Here is a 19,405-nt window from a genome sequence, read left to right as displayed (position 1 = left end):
AGCTGTTTCTGTTTCAGTTAATGATTGTGTTTCAACCTACATATTGAATTGATGATCATTAGCACCTGTTTGGTATAATTGTTTAATCATACACCTGACTATATGCCTACAAAATCCCTGACTTTGTGCAAGTGGACCTAGAAGAATTGATGCTGTTTTGAAGGCAAAGGGTGGTCACACCAAATATGGATTTGATTTAGATTTTTCTTCTGTTCACTCACTTTGCATTTAGTTAATTGATAAATATAATCTATTAACATGTCTTTTTGAAAGCATTCTGACTTTACAGCATTTTTTCACACCTGCCTAAAACTTTTGCACAGTACTGTATATATTTTAATAATTTAGTTGTTGTCAATTATTTTTTTTATTATTTCCTCCCCAATTTGAAATGGCCGATTATTTTTAGGCTCAGCTCACCGCTACCACCCCTGCGCTGATTCGGGAGGGCGAAGACGAACACATACTGTCATCCGAAGTGTGTGCCGTCAGCCGACCGCTTTTTTTCACACTGCGGACTCACCATGCAGCCACTGAAGAGCTACAGCGTCGGAGGACAACGCAGCTCTCGGGCAGCTTACAGGCAAGCCCGCAGGCGCCAGGCCAGACTACAGGGGTCGCTAGTGCGCGGTGAGCCGAGGACACCCTGGCCGACCTAACCCCTCCCTCCCCCCCAGTGGCGCTCGGCCAATTGAGCGCCGCCCCCTGGAAGCTCTCGTCCTCGGTCAGCAAAGGAATAGCCTGGACTCGAACTCGCGACGTCCAGACTATAGGGCACATCCTGCACTCCACACGGTGCGCCTTTACTGGATGCGCCACTCGGGAGCCCCCTACCTGTGGTAGATTTTTTAAATCACTGTAGCCCACAGAAATCCACCGGGAAGATGAAGAGCCAGTTTGAAAAACCAAACTGCGAATACTCGCAGTCAACCATTTTCATTGTAAATAAAAAACGTGATTTGGTATAATTTAATTCAAACGTTAGTAATAATAAATTAATCATGGTTGTAGCAGCAGTTTTTATGTATTCTGTAAATATTTTGTCTAATAGTTAGAAACAATGCTTATGGGGCTGTCAGGGCTTGTTTTCAAAAGTTATTGGCACGGGTATTGTATACAAACCAATGAAATACCTTGTGTGTGTGTATATACAGTGCCTTGCGAAAGTATTCGGCCCCCTTGAACTTTGCGACCTTTTGCCACATTTCAGGCTTCAAACATAAAGATATGAAACTGTAATTTTTTGTGAAGAATCAACAACAAGTGGGACACAATCATGAAGTGGAACGAAATTTATTGGATATTTCAAACTTTTTTAACAAATAAAAAACTGAAAAATTGGGCGTGCAAAATTATTCAGCCCCTTTACTTTCAGTGCAGCAAACTCTCTCCAGAAGTTCAGTGAGGATCTCTGAATGATCCAATGTTGACCTAAATGACTAATGATGATAAATAGAATCCACCTGTGTGTAATCAAGTCTCCGTATAAATGCACCTGCACTGTGATAGTCTCAGAGGTCCGTTTAAAGCGCAGAGAGCATCATGAAGAACAAGGAACACACCAGGCAGGTCCGAGATACTGTTGTGGAGAAGTTTAAAGCTGGATTTGGATACAAAAAGATTTCCCAAGCTTTAAACATCCCAAGGAGCACTGTGCAAGCGATAATATTGAAATGGAAGGAGTATCAGACCACTGCAAATCTACCAAGACCTGGTCGTCCCTCTAAACTTTCAGCTCATACAAGGAGAAGACTGATCAGAGATGCAGCCAAGAGGCCCATGATCACTCTGGATGAACTGCAGAGATCTACAGCTGAGGTGGGAGACTCTGTCCATAGGACAACAATCAGTCGTATACTGCACAAATCTGGCCTTTATGGAAGAGTGGCAAGAAGAAAGCCATTTCTTAAAGATATCCATAAAAAGTGTCGTTTACAGTTTGCCACCAGCCACCTGGGAGACACACCAAACATGTGGAAGAAGGTGCTCTGGTCAGATGAAACCAAAATCGAACTTTTTGGCAACAATGCAAAACGTTATGTTTGGCGTAAAAGCAACACAGCTCATCACCCTGAACACACCATCCCCACTGTCAAACATGGTGGTGGCAGCATCATGGTTTGGGCCTGCTTTTCTTCAGCAGGGACAGGGAAGATGGTTAAAATTGATGGGAAGATGGATGGAGCCAAATACAGGACAATTCTGGAAGAAAACCTGATGGAGTCTGCAAAAGACCTGAGACTGGGACGGAGATTTGTCTTCCAACAAGACAATGATCCAAAACATAAAGCAAAATCTACAATGGAATGGTTCACAAATAAACATATCCAGGTGTTAGAATGGCCAAGTCAAAGTCCAGACCTGAATCCAATCGAGAATCTGTGGAAAGAACTGAAAACTGCTGTTCACAAATGCTCTCCATCCAACCTCACTGAGCTCGAGCTGTTTTGCAAGGAGGAATGGGCAAAAATTTCAGTCTCTCGATGTGCAAAACTGATAGAGACATACCCCAAGCGACTTACATCTGTAATCGCAGCAAAAGGTGGCGCTACAAAGTATTAACTTAAGGGGGCTGAATAATTTTGCACGCCCAATTTTTCAGTTTTTTATTTGTTAAAAAAGTTTGAAATATCCAATAAGTTTCGTTCCACTTCATGATTGTGTCTCACTTGTTGTTGATTCTTCACAAAAAATTACAGTTTCATATTTTTATGTTTGAAGCCTGAAATGTGGCAAAAGGTTGCAAAGTTCAAGGGGGCCGAATACTTTCACAAGGCACTGTATATATATATATATATATTTTTTTTTTCAAAAAAATGTTGTTAATAGAGAGAGATAATGTATTATTATTATATTATTTGTTTATTTAGCAGACACCTTTATCCAAGGCGATTTACAGAGACTAGGGTGTGTGAACTATGCATCAGCCACAGAGTCACTTACACCAACGTCTCACCCGAAAAACAGAGCACAAGGAGGTTAAGTGACTTGCTCAAGGTCACACAGTGAGTGAGCTGGGATTTGAACCGGAGACTTTCTGGTTATAAGCCCTTTTCTTTAACGACCAGACCACGCATGTCTCCGGTCACATGTGGTTTTCACGATCACATTGCCTTTTTACCAAAATTGTGCCATAGGCTTATGTTTTCGCATATTGTCATTAATTTGCCCCATTGCCGCTGTAATTTATGCATCGGGGGCAGGTCAAACATCATTAAAGAAAAATTCACAACTTGTGCGTCCCTTCCAGCAATTTAAATCAGGCAATCAGGCAGTGTGCTCACAAAGATTTTTTAGACCTCCTCCATTGCGACGGTCGCAGTGTGTTCCGGGCTAAATTCTTGATTTTTTTAAAGCGAATTTCATTTTCTGAAATTAAAACGATGCTACTCTTGTAATTACACTGCATGCCTGTAAAATGACCAACCCCTACATAGGTACTACTTTAAAATGACCAGCCACTATGCAGAAAAAGCGTAATTAATTTACATTTCTTTAGAACGCGTAGTTTTTTACGTATTCTGATTGGTTGAAATCAATACACATACTAAATATTTGAAACATGTACTAAATAATGCGTTTTTGACCTGGATGACCTTCCCTAGCCTCTTATGAAGAGCCGCCACTGATACACACATTAATACATGAAGGGAAGTAGGAAAGGTTCTTGGAATAAACAAAAATACTTTGGTACCAAAAATAAATAAACAGGCCATCCTGTTACAAGGGGTTTAAAGTGAGTGTAACTAAGAATTCTATACATTTCCCACACTATGTACATCCATTCACTATGTACAGTAGGCCCCCGTTTTTCTGTACGCAAAGAAAACCCTCAATTGAAAACCCACAACCTGTGACATGACCACATTTGAGACCCCAGTTCCTTAAAGATTGTTCAAGCATATAAAACAACCCCCCCCCCCCCCAAAAAAAAAAAACAACAACATTCAAGAATCATTCCAAACCATGTTGTTTATTAAAGGTTGTGTAACATTTCAGTTGTATCATGTATAAGGCACAGCAGACATCAATTCATTTTCTACATTTTTCAGGTTGCTGTAATAGCAAGTACAAAATGGATAGTACTTATGGAAATGAGTGCTTATGGAAATATACATTAATGTTCCACATAGGGAGGTATCCACGCCTTCCCTGTGTACTCTGTAATCAGGGTATAGAGATGAGAGCCTCACAATATAACAGCTATCTGTAATGATAGCATAAAAACAAGCACCATTAAATCTCTCAGTGTATAAAGGTAACTACATTGGCACTGGGACCAAGAGGCACAAAGAAAACAAAAGATTAGAAACACACACATATACCACCCTGTTCTTATCTGTCATCAGGACAAGCTATATTATCAGTTTCTTCTGTTGAAGAACATACAGCGCTATTGAAGAAAAAGTTGTGACTGCTTTTTGACAAAATCTCATGAAACAGTTTGATTTTTCTTTTTAAAATCTACTGCATTGTAATTGAAGGATCTTCAGAATAAAAAAGTGGGACCAATCACAATGCTAGTAAGAAGTCAATAATGTAGTTTAAACCTTAGTCAGCATTTAGTTAAAAGCTAAATGAAACAAGAGTTAATAGAAAAAGAGTTGGTGATATTAAGTTAACAAAATAAACCGGCTGTGCTTTTGGAGAAAGATAGATACTGAAAGAAAGCTCCTGAGATCTGGAGATATTGAAGTCAATCAAAAAGGGGGGTGTTTCTTTGTGTCTTAGAGTCTTTTTGTCGTGTCAGTGTCCATTCCCTTGTACCCCCACTGAAAGAACGTGACTGCAATCAGCTGTGGGCTTGTTCTTAAACTTCCCTGTAGGTGCCGTTGTAATGGAAGGGCTTGTTGGACATGCAGTATCCCGCCAGCTCGGGAGTCCACCGGTCCGTGTCTACCTTGGAGAAGCTGTTCTTGTGCGGCCGGACGATGACCGTGTCCCTGGACGCAACGGAGGGGTCCTCGTCGAAGAAGTTAAACGGTCGGAGGAAGAATCCGACCGAGTTTCCCGGGGTAGATGTGTTGGGAATGTCCTCAGAGTGTGGGATATGCAGGAACCCCACTGTTACCCAGGCAACCAGATCCTGCAGACAGGGACAAGCAAGCAGAGTGATTAGGTAGGCTGGTGCGTCATATGCTACAATTTTAAAAGTTAAATAAATAAAGTTAAATAGCTCGGTTAAAGGCATATGCAATACAGACCTGGATGTAATTTAAGAGTGTAAAGAAAACTATGAAACAGGTCTAAGTACAGAAAGGTGATTATAACATAATTCTGACCTTACAGTAGTCATGTCTTCTCACTACAGCATTATTTGTCTTATTTTACTCATCTAAAATTCATCCAAAGTTTAAAGACAGTTTGGACACACACAAACAATAAAAAATATTGTATTCTGTAAAAGGAAAACATTGACCTCTTGCTGGTGACTTCTTATAATTTATAATCTGGAAATCCAAATCCTGCTGCCAACTCCTGTGAGCTGGTGACCAGCAAGACTTGGGAATTGGAACAAACATTTCTCACTGGATATCCAGTAGGTATACAAAAGGTAAGCAGATTTATGGCATTTTAAAGAACAGAAAATCTCCATATTCATTTTTCTGGACCCACTTAACCAACTGTTCACCCAGCCTCTGGATTCAGAGAGAGCTTTAGGACAGTAAACAATGACTCATTAAATGTCCATACAGTTACCCCAAAATTGTTCTTGTTAAAGATAGTTTGGGAGCAGAGAGCACAGTGCTATGTAACTGGCATCAAACAGCCTTCTACACCCCCCTTCTCTGGCCCCTAGGCTTTAATACGTACTCTGATCACTAAGCCAGCAGACAAGGTGTCACTTACTTACATTTTAAACCCAGTTTGTTTTTGTGCAATTTGTATTTCAAAATGACCACATTAACAAAATCGAAGATTACCGTTTTGTCGATATTTTCGTTGTCTCGAATGTAATCTTCAAAGGACACTACTGGCTCCCACGGGTCATTCTGTGTGTAAATGGTGCTGCTCGTCATTTCACTGTCCTTTTGACGAGTTACTGCCAAGGGGTACCTGCACAGGGGGGTGAGAGAGAGGGAGAGGGGATGAGAGAAAGGACGAGATCGATAGTGAGATTGAGGACGTGAGCAGTAAAAGTCTGTGTTAATGAACTCTTAAGTCATATACTGTAAGCCATATACTACACAGTAAGCCCTAAATGCAGTGAAAGGGCAAATCACAGTAACGTAAAAGCAAGTGCAGGTTAATTTCAGTAATAAATAAACACATCATAGGAGCAGTTTAAAATTGAAACTGGCAGCATTTATAGAATAACTGGTGAAACTAGATCAAATGTGCATTATTGTTACCATTATAAAAGTTTACCATGGTACTTTTGCACAGTATTTTTGCAGTTTTCCTATGCTTTTCCCATGATTACATTTGCCATTGTTTATCCTAGTTTGTCATGTTTATTAATGCTTTACCATACCTCTCTGTGCTTTACAATACTTACCTATGTGTTACCATGCTTTCAGTGTGCTGCATTACACTTTGCTATGTTTTTACTTTTGGAAACTCTTATAAGGGTAATTCTGCAGGGTAAATGTACACAGCTTTTACCTATACGTTTTGCATCACCCTATAGAATTAACTAATTTTGCTTCATAAAGTCGAGTGGAATCTGCTGTTACATTAACATATTGAATTACATTCCGCTTTGTAGTTTTCAATATACTTCACAAAAAACTGACAAAAATTGACATTATGTAACATTTCGAAATCTAACACACTGATACAAATCAATAATACTGTACTACTAGTGTGGCTTCCGGAAGACTTTTGCAATATAATTTTATAATTTCTTTGATTACATGATTAAATAAAATATCTAAATTATGTTCATATAGGATTTGTGATGCAAAACTTTTGTCCATAGCTGTGGGTTAGTAGCCTATTATTTAATGTCACTTGGACTACATTGCAGCTTTAGTAAATGCAGTGGTGCAAAACATTAGCCCTGGAGATGCAAAACATTAGCCCTGGAGATGCACTCCAGTCCAAGCAGCACAAATGTTTTTTCTATGGGACCAACCAGATTTGTACTGAAAATAAAAGACTACAGAATTTCAGCCTCACCTTGACCAGGTAATGCCAACCTCCTCCTTCCAGCCCTGTGGCAGGACGCTGTAAGCATGGGAGTTGAACTGGATCCGATATCCCTTGTGATGGCCCCACCTGTTCTTCTTGGTGGGGTTGTAGAAGTGCAGGTATCGAGGGAGGTGCTTGCCGAAGGGAAAGGCGGCCTCCCTTTCGGTTGTCCTCTGAGTGCGATGGAGCCGAGACTGAACGATGGAGTGACGAGGGCTCCAGGGGTTGGTGAAGTTCTCGTATTTCAGCTCTATGGTTTCGAAGCTGTTATCTCTACCTGGAAATTGATAAACAAATCAATAGAACTGAGTGAAGGCGATTTAAAAAAAATGTCCTATTTTTCACAGTAGCAGACAAAATAATAATATGTTTAGTTGGCCATTCTCTAGACCAGGGGTGTCAAACTCCAGTCCTCGAGGGCCGCAGGGTCTTCTGGTTTTCATTCCAACTTAAGCTCTCAATTAACATAATTGATCTAATTAGTAGTTCAATTGGACATATTTCATATGTTTCAAGGTCTTTTACACTTGAGGATTTAAAAAATGCACTTGATTCAAGGTACACTACCTGTGAAACATTTTGAGGCCAGAAGAGAAGTGTTAAATGTGTCCAGTTAATCAAATAATTAGACCAATTAAGTAATTGAGAGCTTGGGTGGAACGAAAGCCAGAAGACACTGCGGCCCTCCAGGAACGGAGTTTGACACCCCTGCTCTAGACATTTAAAATTGTATTTAGATGAAACAATGAATGAAATAATTAGCATAAAATTAGATATTTAAAATTATATTAATTTAGAAAGTGAACCTCTCCTTGACAGAGATTACCTGCAATGTCCAGGTCCACCTTGTAGTTGACCAGGTGAGTATGCAGGTTGCCCAGAACATAGCTGTAGACCCTGGCCCCGTGGTTAAGCCCATCTGGGGTGAAGAAGGTAGCGTGGATGTACCCTGTGGCACTGACCTTGGCCTCCATCACCCCATTCTGGTAGAACAGGAAATCCCAGATGTAGTCGTAGTTATAAACGGTGGATGTGGTCCGGATCACCAGCACGTTGTTCTCCAGACCCCCATAGAAGTTGTAGCCGCCCTTGAAGTTGCTGTTGAAGTGCCTTCTCAGGGGAACACCGGTGGTCATCTCGAAGATGCAGAGGGCGTTCTTGTACAGCACCGGCCTATCTGTGTCGTAGTAATGGTACAGGTCCAAGAAAGTGGCGATCTCGGGGCAGTCGATGCCTGGGGCCAGCTCAAAGTCTTCAGTGCCCATACCCCAACCTGCATCAATGTACTTGGTCTGCATGGCAGCCGGCGTGCTCCCTGAATAGAAAGCCGCCGCCTCCTGGAGACTGATCTCGTAAGCCACCCTCTCCCCATTGAATCGGAGGTCAAACAGCTGCAGACCGGCAGAGGAGCGCACCCGGAAAGCAAAGGACCAACCTGCATACTCCACGAAGTTTTTTTCCACCCGGTACCGTGGTCCCTGGGGCTGCACCAGCTTGGGTCCCTGAACGTTGGCTCGTATGCTGCTCTCCCCGCGGGGGATGTATGTGGAGTACAGATCGTCATCATCATGGTCAGGCAGCTTGATCTTGGTGACTTCCCCTTTCTCGTATTTCTCAACCAGTTCCTCCACGCTGTCAAAGTACTGGTCATTATACCAGACCTTCTCTACCTCCCACTCAGCTGGGTCCAGGGACTTGTGGTTGAGAAGGAACTCAAAGCCAATGGGATGAATGAAGTAGCCCTCCACAAACTTCTGAAGCATGATCCAGGTCCGCCTCTCTCCAGACTCTAGGCCCCGGGGAGCGATATCAGAGAAGGTCAGGCACCTATCAGTGCAATTGTGGAAAGAGAAGCCAGTGGTGTCTACTAGAATCCTATACACTTTCTTTGTGATCTCCTGCAGCTTATTGATGACGTGACGATACTCCATTTGGCTGATGGGCCTTGACTCAAACTTGGGAGGCTTACCTTTAAAGGTTCTGCGTTTGTAATAGGTGGGTTTGGGCAAAGGTCCCACAATGTACTCAGTGATGTTGGGGCGCAGCTGGTCACCAAATGTCACCACCACCCTAGCTTCACGCTTTGGTATGGCATGTCCCTTGTCCAGGGTTTTCAGAGCATCGCCTTTCTTGGGAACATGCAGCTCCATCAGGAAGATACTGTTTTTCTTCAGGGTCTCTTTGTGGGAGGAGGAGAGGCGCAGCTGTGGTTTAGACATCAGGAAGTCTCGCACTGCATGCATCTCGTCGGCGGTCAGGTCGGCAAAGATAGAGCCTCTTTGGCCTGCTGGTTCCCTTTTCTGGTGGCAGGTGGCGCCTGCAGTGCTTACGGCAGCCAAGAAGATTAAAAAGTGGCACCACATCTCAGAGCGGATACCTGGAAAAGAAGAAGGACAGGGAAACAGATAGAGGGGGAGAGATTACATGCAAGAGTTTCAAAAAGAAAATCACTTTATTTGACTCTTCATGCAGATTAAAGAAACACTTTGGAGATTAAGAGCTTTCTACAGTATATTGGGTTAGCATATAAGAAATGTACATGAAATTTACATTGAATAATTGCTAGAATAATTAATATTATATATAATAATTTATCAGGCGGAATGGATCACATAACTAGAACAAAAGAAGAACCCAATTTAGTACTGATCATGATGAAAGAAAGAAAGAAAGAAAAAGATTATGTATGTAATAAATCACAAATTGTTGAGCTGATGAAAAGGAAAAAGATGCAAAGTGGGGCTCCTGTAGTTTACAACCAGGTTGCATTCAGAGTAAAACAAAGTATTTGTGACTCACCTGTCTAGTGTTACTGTTTAAGATCTGTGGTCTCTTCTTGAGCGTGTGTCTGCCTGTGAAGGCTGTAGGTAACAGACTTTCCTCTGTTCCAATCAGCATCAGATGGGCAAGCTGTCTATCTTTCTGACTATTTCCTTCTTTTGCCCCAGCTCTTGGGAGATTTCTCTCTGTGTATCTACCTTTCTGCCTTCTCTCATGTGCTGAGAAATGTTTGAAGTTACTGCTGGTTATAATTGGCATTCAAAGCACCTGATTGGTAATAAAAGTGACATCAGCACAAACTGAACAAAGTGTTCCCTGCTGGGTAAATAATTAATCCCTTCATAAAGTTATTTTACTGAGATACATGTGTGAAAGAGATATAGTCATATTAATGTGAGAAACATCGTGGAGATAAAAAATAGCTTTCTGTTAGAGCTGCATGGGTTTTTTAGTGTTCGGCCCACCAACAGGCTTGGAAGCTTGGTATCATTCTCACACAGACTCCTTTTGGGCTCAGTGATAATCTACGAGGATTGTAAAAACACACAGACAAACACCTACACCCCTCTTTTCCACTGCAGCGTTTTAAACTATGTGGGGTTGCATTATTTAAGGAATTGATTCCAATGCCTCTACATTCTGATTACTTTTATTACTGTTTAAGACTTAAAGCTTTAATTTAGTTTAGAAATGATCACATGATGGTGATAATGTAAAAGTATCCTACACACATGCAAGAAATAAAGTAAAAGCTGCTACAATACCTTTTCTCTACATCATCAGACGTTTCTGTCGCTCATTTCGGATGCCTGGCACGGTTTCAAGATCCATGCGCGAAGGGTTGTAAATACAAACTTCTTTTTTTTCTAAAAGCATTAAAATATCAGGCTCATGTTGTTCTGAAATTCTGCTCCAGTCAATCTTTATTTCTAATATAGTGCCTGTCATGTCATTTTAATTTTTACTTTAAAAGCAGTGACAAAAATAAGTAATTAAAAAAAATAAGTACTTGTAACAGGGCGAGCAGCCCTGTACATTGTTTTGTTTTTTTTATTTTTAGATCGAGGTCTCCCCCTCCGCCCCTGTGCAGTGTATTTTGAATAACTGTAGTGTATAATTAAAACTCGTGCAGAAGGTGGCCATCTCCCGAATTAATTAGGTAATTTAATTTGTTGCTAATCGGGAGATGGTCACCTGTTATAAAAAGCCTGCAGCTCGCTAACTCGGGGTGGGTGTTAAAGAGGAGAGAGCGAGTACAGAGACAGAGACAGAGACAGAGACAGAGACAGAGACAGAGACAGAGACAGAGACAGAGACAGAGACAGAGACAGAGACAGAGACAGAGACAGAGACAGAGACAGAGACAGAGACAGAGACAGAGACAGAGACGAATTTATTTAAAAACCGAAACTAACTAGCGTCAGTGAAGGCGATTGCCCAGCCAGTGATTTGTTTTTGTTTACCCTTTTATTTTGCTCTGTGAGCGAGTGTTTTCTGTTTAAATATTTTATTTATTTTTTGGATTGCGTTAAATAAAACGGCGCCCGCGCCACTGCACCATACCTTTTGTTTTTGTTGTGCCTTCTTTTGGTCTGACGTCACCCCTCTGCCATTCCTGTCATACGTGGTGTCCTGCGTGGGATCACCGCGCCTCCAGGACGCAGGCAGAAGAGGGTACTGCAGCTTTCATTTTTTTTCGTTTTTTTGATTGTTTGGAGAGAGGAGGATGGGAGGAAAAAAGATGGGAGGAAGAAGGAGAATGAGGAGACAGCAGCAGCCGCTGCAGCAACAACAGCAGGCACAGGAGGAGATGAGCTTGGAAGCCCTCCTCCATAGCATAAGCCAGCTGTGTTGTTGCTGCATCTGTGGGGAGCGGGGGAATTTCCCCGTTAATTGCCCCCTCCCTGAAGACTGGGATTCCAGCTGCTGGAGGAGCCCAAGCGTCCTGCGCCTGAGTGGGAGGAGCCCGAACGTCCTGCGCCTGTGTGGGAGGAGCCCGAACGTCCTGCGCCTGTGTGGGAGGAGCCCGAACGTCCTGCGCCTGTGTGGGAGGAGCCTGAACATCCTGCCCCTGAGTGGGAGGAGCCCGAACGTCCACGGCCCAAGAGGGGGGAGGCGGTGCGTCCACGGCCCAAGAAGGGGAAGGCCGAAAGTCCACAGCCCAGGTACCTGCCAGCAGAGGGAGAGTTCCTGCTGGTTACACCTCCACCTCTGTGGGAGGACTGTGAGTCGCCCCCACCTCCGCCAGCAGAGGGAGCATTCCTGCCGGTTCCACCTCCACCGCCCTGGGAGGACTGGGTGTCGCTCCTACCTCCGCCAGCAGAGGGAGAATACCTGCTGGTGCCACCTCCGTCTCTGTGGGAGGACTATGAGTCGCTTCCACCACCGCCAGCAGAGGGAACATGCCTGCTGGTTTCCCTGTCGCTGCCAGAAGGGGAGGAACCGCCTTGGCCGCCAGAAGGGGAGGAGCCCCTGCCGCCTTGGCCGCCAGAAGGGGAGGAGCCCCTGCCGCCTTGGCCGCCAGAAGGGGAGGAGCCCCTGCCGCCTTGGCCGCCAGAAGGGGAGGAGCCCCTGCCGCCTTGGCCGCCAGAAGGGGAGGAGCCCCTGCCGCCTTGGCCGCCTGAGGGGGAGGAGCCCCTGCCGCCTTGGCAGCCAGAAGGGGAGGAGCCCCTGCGGCCTTTGCCGTCAAGAGGAGAGGAGCAGGCGCTACCTCTACCTCCACCCCCCAGAAGCAACTTGCTTCTCCCTCTTCCAGGACATTAAGACTGAGGGGGGAGGTGGCCGTTGGGGCCATGTGTGCTTCGCACAAGGGGGGGGGATATGTAACAGGGCGAGCAGCCCTGTACATTGTTTTGTTTGTTTTGTTTATTTATTTTTAGATCGGGGTCTCCCCCTCCGCCCCTGTGCAGTGTATTTTGTATTTGTTTTGTTTTATGATTTGTTTTATTATATTTAAATGTATGACGGCGAGCGCCGCAGGAATGATTATTTATGTAAATATCAGTGCTCGTCCTCTGCCAGGAGTAATAATTAAAACTCGTGCAGAAGGTGGCCATCTCCCGAATTAATTAGGTGATTTAATTTGTTGCTAATCGGGAGATGGTCACCTGTTATAAAAAGCCTGCAGCTCGTTAACTCGGGGTGGGTGTTAAAGAGGAGAGAGCCGGAGAGCGAGAGGAATTTATTTAAAAACCGAAACTAACTAGCGTCAGTGAAGGCGATTGCCCAGCCTGACCTGGGTTTTGTTATTATTTTGTGTTCGTGATTTGTTTTTGTTTACCCTTTTATTTTGCTCTGTGAGCGAGTGTTTTCTGTTTAAATATTTTATTTATTTTTTGGATTGCGTTAAATAAAATGGCGCCCGCGCCACTGCACCATACCTTTTGTTTTTGTTGTGCCGCCTTCTGGTCTGACGTCACCACTCAGCCATTCCTGTCACAGTACTATAAAATAAGATTATATATTTTCCCTTTGAAATACAAATGCTAAATTATAAAACACATGTTTTTAATCTTGCTTTAAAATCAGCAAGAGATGGTGCCTCCCTTTCAAATCATGGCAGGTCATTCCACAACTTTGGGACTCTAAAGCTGAATGCTATGCCACGTGCCTTCTTTCGCTACTGAGTAAACCTTCACTCTGTGATCTAAGACAGTGACTAGGGATTCCTGACTATAGGGACGTATGGGGTTAGAAAATCTTTTACATATAGGGGAGCAAGGCCATTTAAAACTTTATAAAAGTTAGACGTGTAACTTTAAAACAGGGGTGTCAAACTCCAGTCCTCGAGGGCCGCAGGGTCTTCTGGTTTTCATTCCAAATAAAGCTCTCAATTGATCTAATTATTTGCTGAATTTGGCATATTTAATATTTTTCAAGGTCTTTTACACTTGATGGTTTTAAAAATGCACTTGATTCAAGGTACAATATCTATGAAACATTTTGAGGCCTGAAGAGAAGTGTTAAATGTGTCCAGTTAATCAAATAATTAGACCAATTAAGTAACTAAGAGCTTGGGTGGAACGAATGCCAGAAGACACTGCAGCCCTCCAGGAACTGAGTTTGACACCCCTGCTTTAAAATCAATCCTAAACCGTACAGAAAGCCATTGTAAGTTACAGGGTTAATGTGTTTGTCCTTCTTTGTTCTAGTTAACAAAGCAGCAAAGCTGTTCACAAGCTGCAATCGAGATAAAACGCAACTTGAAATATCACAAAAAAGAAAATTGCACATTGCAATAATTAATCCTAGATGTTATAAAAGCATGCACCGCTCTCTCAGCATCGTAGAGAAAGAGAACGTCTTAGTTTAGCAGTATTTTTTAAATTAAAAAAGACACTTTAGTTACATTCCTAATGTGTGGACCTGGATCAAAATTGACACCCGCATTTCTCATTTCAGCATTCAACTCAGAGGTGGGTGGCACTATTGCCGAGGCATTTCAAGTTTTATGTAAATCATTTTTTTCGGGGCTTTCACTTTGTATAAACTGTATGAAATTATTGTTTTCGGTTACTTTCCAAAATTCTTGGGCGTTTTTTTCTGTCACGATAGTAGTAACTTGACAGTTCCACACTTAGTTGGACCTTCTTTCTTTTGCTGTCTTCCACAACATAATCCTTATGGTCACGGGCACATTCTTCTTGGGTTTTTGTGTGTCTAGGCATTTTTTTACATTTCGCAACAATTTGCCTTCTATGTAATTGTAATCTTTAGTTTTTTTGTACTGTAGTAGTTTTTTTTTTTTTTTACGGTAAAGGGGTTAAGGCTACGTGACTTGAGTAACCGTTTCCAGTGTTTGCATTTGTGTTTTATCGGTTAAAATCGAAAATCAGAAGCCCTAATCTAAAGGTTATGTCAGTATTTTTTGTGATCACGCGAACCCCTTTTGGGTCGCCACCCCTAGTTTGAGAAATGCTGTCCTAGAGAATAGAAGGTTTAGTGGATACTTCATCAAAGTTGTTAAAATCCTAACAGGGGTCAACAAAGTCGACCCCAATCACTATTTCAAAATTATCACAGAGATCAGGACACAGCTCAGTGGGTGTCAGGGTCTTTGATTGAGGTTTGAACCCCAGTCTCCTGGTTCAAAGCCAAACAGAGACAGGCTCCACTTTATATTACTCAACTGATTCAGCAACCAGGGGGGGTTCATTGCAGTGTAGTAGAATTGGAAAGACTTTCAGATTAAACATGTTCAGTGACCTTTCTAATGCATGACAATCACTTTTTTATTATTAAGAAATAAAACCTGGCGCAAGTCTGGATGGTTGTGTAATGCAAATATAGTAAATGATCCTAAACATAATGAATGATTGATATCAATGGTAAGAGGGCTTCATGTGGCAACCAAACAGGCATTGAATTGATGCCTTGAAAAGTAGGCCATTGTAGTTCATTTACTACCTTGTCATTCACAAAAAATGAAAAACTGGGTCACACACTTAACAATATATCCCAGTGGTAAGACCTGACGGGACTGGAAGGGAGTAAGTGTGGTCTTGTGGGTAGACCAGAGGGTCTGGGAGAGAGGCAGTGCGGTATAGTGATTAGACCTGAGGGTCTGGGAGAGAGGCAGTGTGGTGTAGTGGTTATACCTGAGGGTCTGGGAGAGAGGCAGTGTGGTGTAGTGGTTATACCTGAGGGTCTGGGAGAGAGGCAGTGTGGTGTAGTGGTTATACCTGAGGGTCTGGGAGAGAGGCAGTGTGGTGTAGTGGTTATACCTGAGGGTCTGGGAGAGAGGCAGTGTGGTCTAGTGGTTAGACCTGAGGGTCTGGAAGGGAGGCAGTGTGGTGTAGTGATTAGAGCTGGGACTGGAAGAGAGGGAAGCAGTGTGAAGCAACACTGTGAGGATTAAACAAGATTTGTATCTGTACAGTGCCCCCAATTTAGCAACATCATAAATAATATTGCTTATCAATGTTCCAACAAAAGTACAAGATACCAAAAGGTAAGAAACTAAAAGTTGTTGACTGAGTCATTTTTATGATATTGCAGATAACATGTATGGTATATATTAGAAAGCTGGTCCCTTCCATCTCCTTCAATGAGAATATTTTTTTTATAAAATATGGAGTATTCCAGCATGCATGTTAAAATGGTCTGTTGTGTAACTCAACATTTTCATATTAAAATGCAAGTGTAACATTGTAGATTTGAAAGAAACCTCTTTATCATACTTACCCTGGATGTCCTTATCAGTTGTGATGTTAGTTGCGATTTTTATAAACTCACTGTATTGTTCTCAGCTGAGAAAAACTTTTTTTTGTGAAAGAAAAAAAAAGGTCTCAGTGGAGCATCTTCTACACTTTTTACAATATGCCTGATCCCAGAAACACAACCATTGTTTGGTAACAGATTTCTTTATTTTGTGAATCTTCCATGAGGAGGTACAGCATGCAGAGAATGGTCTCTGTGCAGAAGAAAAGGGTCCACTCGATAATAGAAATTAAATAAAACAGTATACCGGCGATCCCTGTGCATAAAACGAAAGGGTTCCACACAAAACACAGAAATGAAATAAAACAACATACCAGACAACCACAGGTCACATTGCACAAGTGATTATTATTATTTATTTTTTTTCACAGCGATCGGAAAATAATAATGGTATTATCAGCAACAAAAGTAATATTAATTAATAGGTTAGGTATTAAAACATAGTAATCACTGTTTAAATGGAAAACGTAGATTTTTCTCATTTCTTTATTAATTTCTTGAGAAAGCTGGCACAGTGCTCCCTCATTATAAGGTGGTGTGGCCCTGGCTCCCATTAACCCTATAATACCATTACACTAGCACTTGCATTTTTGTTATAGGCCGGAACACAAATTGCACAGCCTGTTACCTATTAACCCTGTTTTAAAGGGAGAGTCGCAGGTCCAAGACTGGCTAGAGCTTGTTAAGAGAGACCAGACAGATAGATTAAAGCTGGACATATAGGGAGTGAGAATGAACCATGCCTTATCCTCCTGGAAACTATACTGCACGAGTGCCGTATAACCGCACAAATAGGCATATATACTACTGTCCCAAGTTAAATTGTCCATTGTGCAATAGCTCAGAATCAGCTTGAAGCTGGTGGCAAGTTTGTTCCCAGACGTTCCAGTGGTGGTCTGAGTTAAAGAGACATCCACCAACAATTAGATCATTGTTAGAGGTGTTTAAATATAGGTAAAACCCTTAAAACTCAGACAACAGAAACTGTACCCAATGTGTTTAAGTACTGTGAGGATGAACCAGGAAAAGAAATGTTATCAAAAGAGCAAGGGCAATTAAACCAAAGGGTAAGTTACCAGCATGCATATTTTATCTATAGTGAATTTTGGCGGCTGTATTAAACGACAAACACAGTAACAATGTATCCATTTATCAACCATAATTTATGAGGATATTGTGTAATTTTTATTGGCTAAACTGACATTGACAGCATAGCACACTGGTGAGATAACACACCCGACAGAGAGTGTAATAGTCCACCTTTTGTGGAACGTGACTAGAGCATAGGCGCAGGAACCACGGGGGCCAAGGGGGTCCAGGCCCCACCACTACTTTACCAATAATCACAGGAAATGAAATCCGTTGGGCACCACAGAAATTGGCGTCACAATTATTATTTTTTTTTAACATTTTGCTAGTCCCAGGGAAATAACAGTAATTTATTGATGCACAACCTAAGAACAACCAATGAGAGTGGTGTAACGAGACTGGAAATCACAGCAGGCTTTTTTTTCACTTGCAAGGAAGTCTTCTTGAAGATGGTTGCCTGGCAATGGTTTAATGAAGAGCTAAGGTATGTATTTTACTATTTTTCTCAAGAGGAGAATATTTAGACTACTAATGCGTATTAGCTTACATGTAAGCCTGTGGCGGAGTGTCCCGCCCCTATGTATTATTATTTGTATTTTTGTTTGCGGCGTGGGTAAAAGCGCCGCGTCTTTTATTATTATATTTAAAAACCCTGTGAGGATGCACGGCTGATCAGCTACTGATTATTTAACTAGCTGACAGTCATGCATCCTTACCAAACGCGTGCAGACTCTGGCCGAGGGATAATAAGAGGCACCAGACCAACCCCCTCCATGGCAGGAGATGGAGGAGCCTGAGCGTCCGGCGTCAGGGGGAGAGGGCCCGCTGGCTAAGAGGAGTTCACTCTCCTCTGAGGGAATCTGGGGCTGGCTGGTGGAGCCTGGGAGGAATGCTGAAGAGGCCCTCCCCGATGTGATCAACCTCCTGTGGGCCAGAGATGGAGAGCGATGGGAAGCCTGGGAAAAGCAACACTGCCCAGTGTCCCTCCCGGAGGTTGCGGACATGGTAATCCGCTACCTGGCTGCAGATATGGCAGGGTTACCGCTATCTCCAGCTCCATCGGGAAAAGCCCAGCCGCTGCCATCTCCAGCGCCAGAGGGAGAGGAGTCATCGCTGCCTTCTCCAGCGCCAGAGGGAGAGGAGCCATTGCTGCCATCTCCAGCGCCAGAGGGAGAGGAGCCATTGCTGCCATCTCCAGCGCCAGAGGGAGAGGAGCCATCGCTGCCGTCTCCAGCGCCAGAGGGAGAGGAGCCATCGCTGCCTTCTCCAGCGCCAGAGGGAGAAGAGCCATCGCTGCCTTCTCCAGCGCCAGAGGGAGAAGAGTCATCGCTGCCTTCTCCAGTGCCAGAGGGAGAGGAGCCATTGCTGCCATCTCCAGCGCCCGAGGGAGAGGAGCCATTGCTGCCGTCTCCAGCGCCCGAGGGAGAGGAGCCAGTGCTGCCGTCTCCAACGCCAGAGGGAGAGGAGCCATGGCTGCCGTCTCCAGCGTTAGAGGGTGAGGAGCCCTCGCCACTGTCTCCACCACCAGGAGCAGAGCAGCAGGAGCTGCCTCTGTCTCCACCACCGTCAGGAGCAGAGCAGCAGGTGCTGCCTCTGTCTCCACCACCACCAGGAGCAGAGCAGCAGGAGCTGCCTCTGTCTCCACCACCACCAGGAGCAGAGCAGCAGGAGCTGCTTCTGTCTCCACCATCACCAGGAGCAGAGCAGCAAGAGCTGCCTCTGCCTCCGCCACCTCCACCAGCAGAGGGTGAATGCCTGCTGGTTCCGCCTCCACCGCCGTGGGAGGACTGCTTGCCCCTCCCACCTCCACCAGCAGAGGGTGAATGTCTGCTGGTTCTGCCTCAACCGCCGTGGGAGGACTGCTTGCCACTCCCAGCACCACCAGCAGAGGGTGAATACCTGCTGGTTCCACATCCACCGTCATGGGAAGAACTGCTCCTGCCCTGCCTCGCACCACCCAGGTATGCCTGCCTCGCTTCGCCCAAGGATGCCTGCCTCGCTTCGCCCAAGGATACCTGCCTCGCTTCGCCCAAGGATGCCTGCCTCGCATCGCCTGGGGCTGCCTGTTGCTCCGCATTGCCTGGGGCTGCCTGTTGCTCAGAATCACCTGGGGCTGCCTGTTGCTCCACATCGCCTGAAGAGCCACCAGCTACAGGGAACGAGGGAGAAGTGGAGCTCCCGC

General features: G+C 43.9%; 1 protein-coding gene across 5 annotated transcripts; it reads right to left on the bottom strand.

Moving 5' to 3' along the window:
* Positions 1–3,953: 3,953 nt before the first annotated feature.
* On the bottom strand, positions 3,954–11,543 carry aoc1 (amine oxidase copper containing 1). 5 transcript variants are annotated; one of them, XM_059018333.1, is made up of 7 exons: positions 11,479–11,513; positions 10,680–10,781; positions 9,934–10,182; positions 7,961–9,511; positions 7,123–7,411; positions 5,925–6,057; positions 3,954–5,086 (listed from the first exon to the last, which is right to left on the bottom strand). In XM_059018333.1, the coding sequence occupies exons 4-7, from the start codon at positions 9,495–9,497 to the stop codon at positions 4,811–4,813; spliced, it is 2,235 nt and encodes a 744-aa protein (XP_058874316.1). In that variant the 5' UTR covers positions 9,498–9,511; positions 9,934–10,182; positions 10,680–10,781; positions 11,479–11,513; the 3' UTR covers positions 3,954–4,810. The 5 variants fall into 5 exon arrangements, with proteins under 5 accessions (XP_058874316.1, XP_058874312.1, XP_033915170.2 ...); XM_059018329.1 differs by lacking the exon at positions 11,479–11,513 and having other exon boundaries at positions 10,680–11,468; XM_034059279.3 differs by lacking the exons at positions 9,934–10,182; positions 10,680–10,781 and having other exon boundaries at positions 11,479–11,543.
* Between the last annotated feature and the right edge of the window lie 7,862 nt (positions 11,544–19,405).

This window comes from Acipenser ruthenus, chromosome 3, assembly GCF_902713425.1.
Source record: "Acipenser ruthenus chromosome 3, fAciRut3.2 maternal haplotype, whole genome shotgun sequence".
Lineage (NCBI taxonomy): Eukaryota > Metazoa > Chordata > Actinopteri > Acipenseriformes > Acipenseridae > Acipenser > Acipenser ruthenus.
This window is presented reverse-complemented; position numbering and strand designations above follow the sequence as displayed.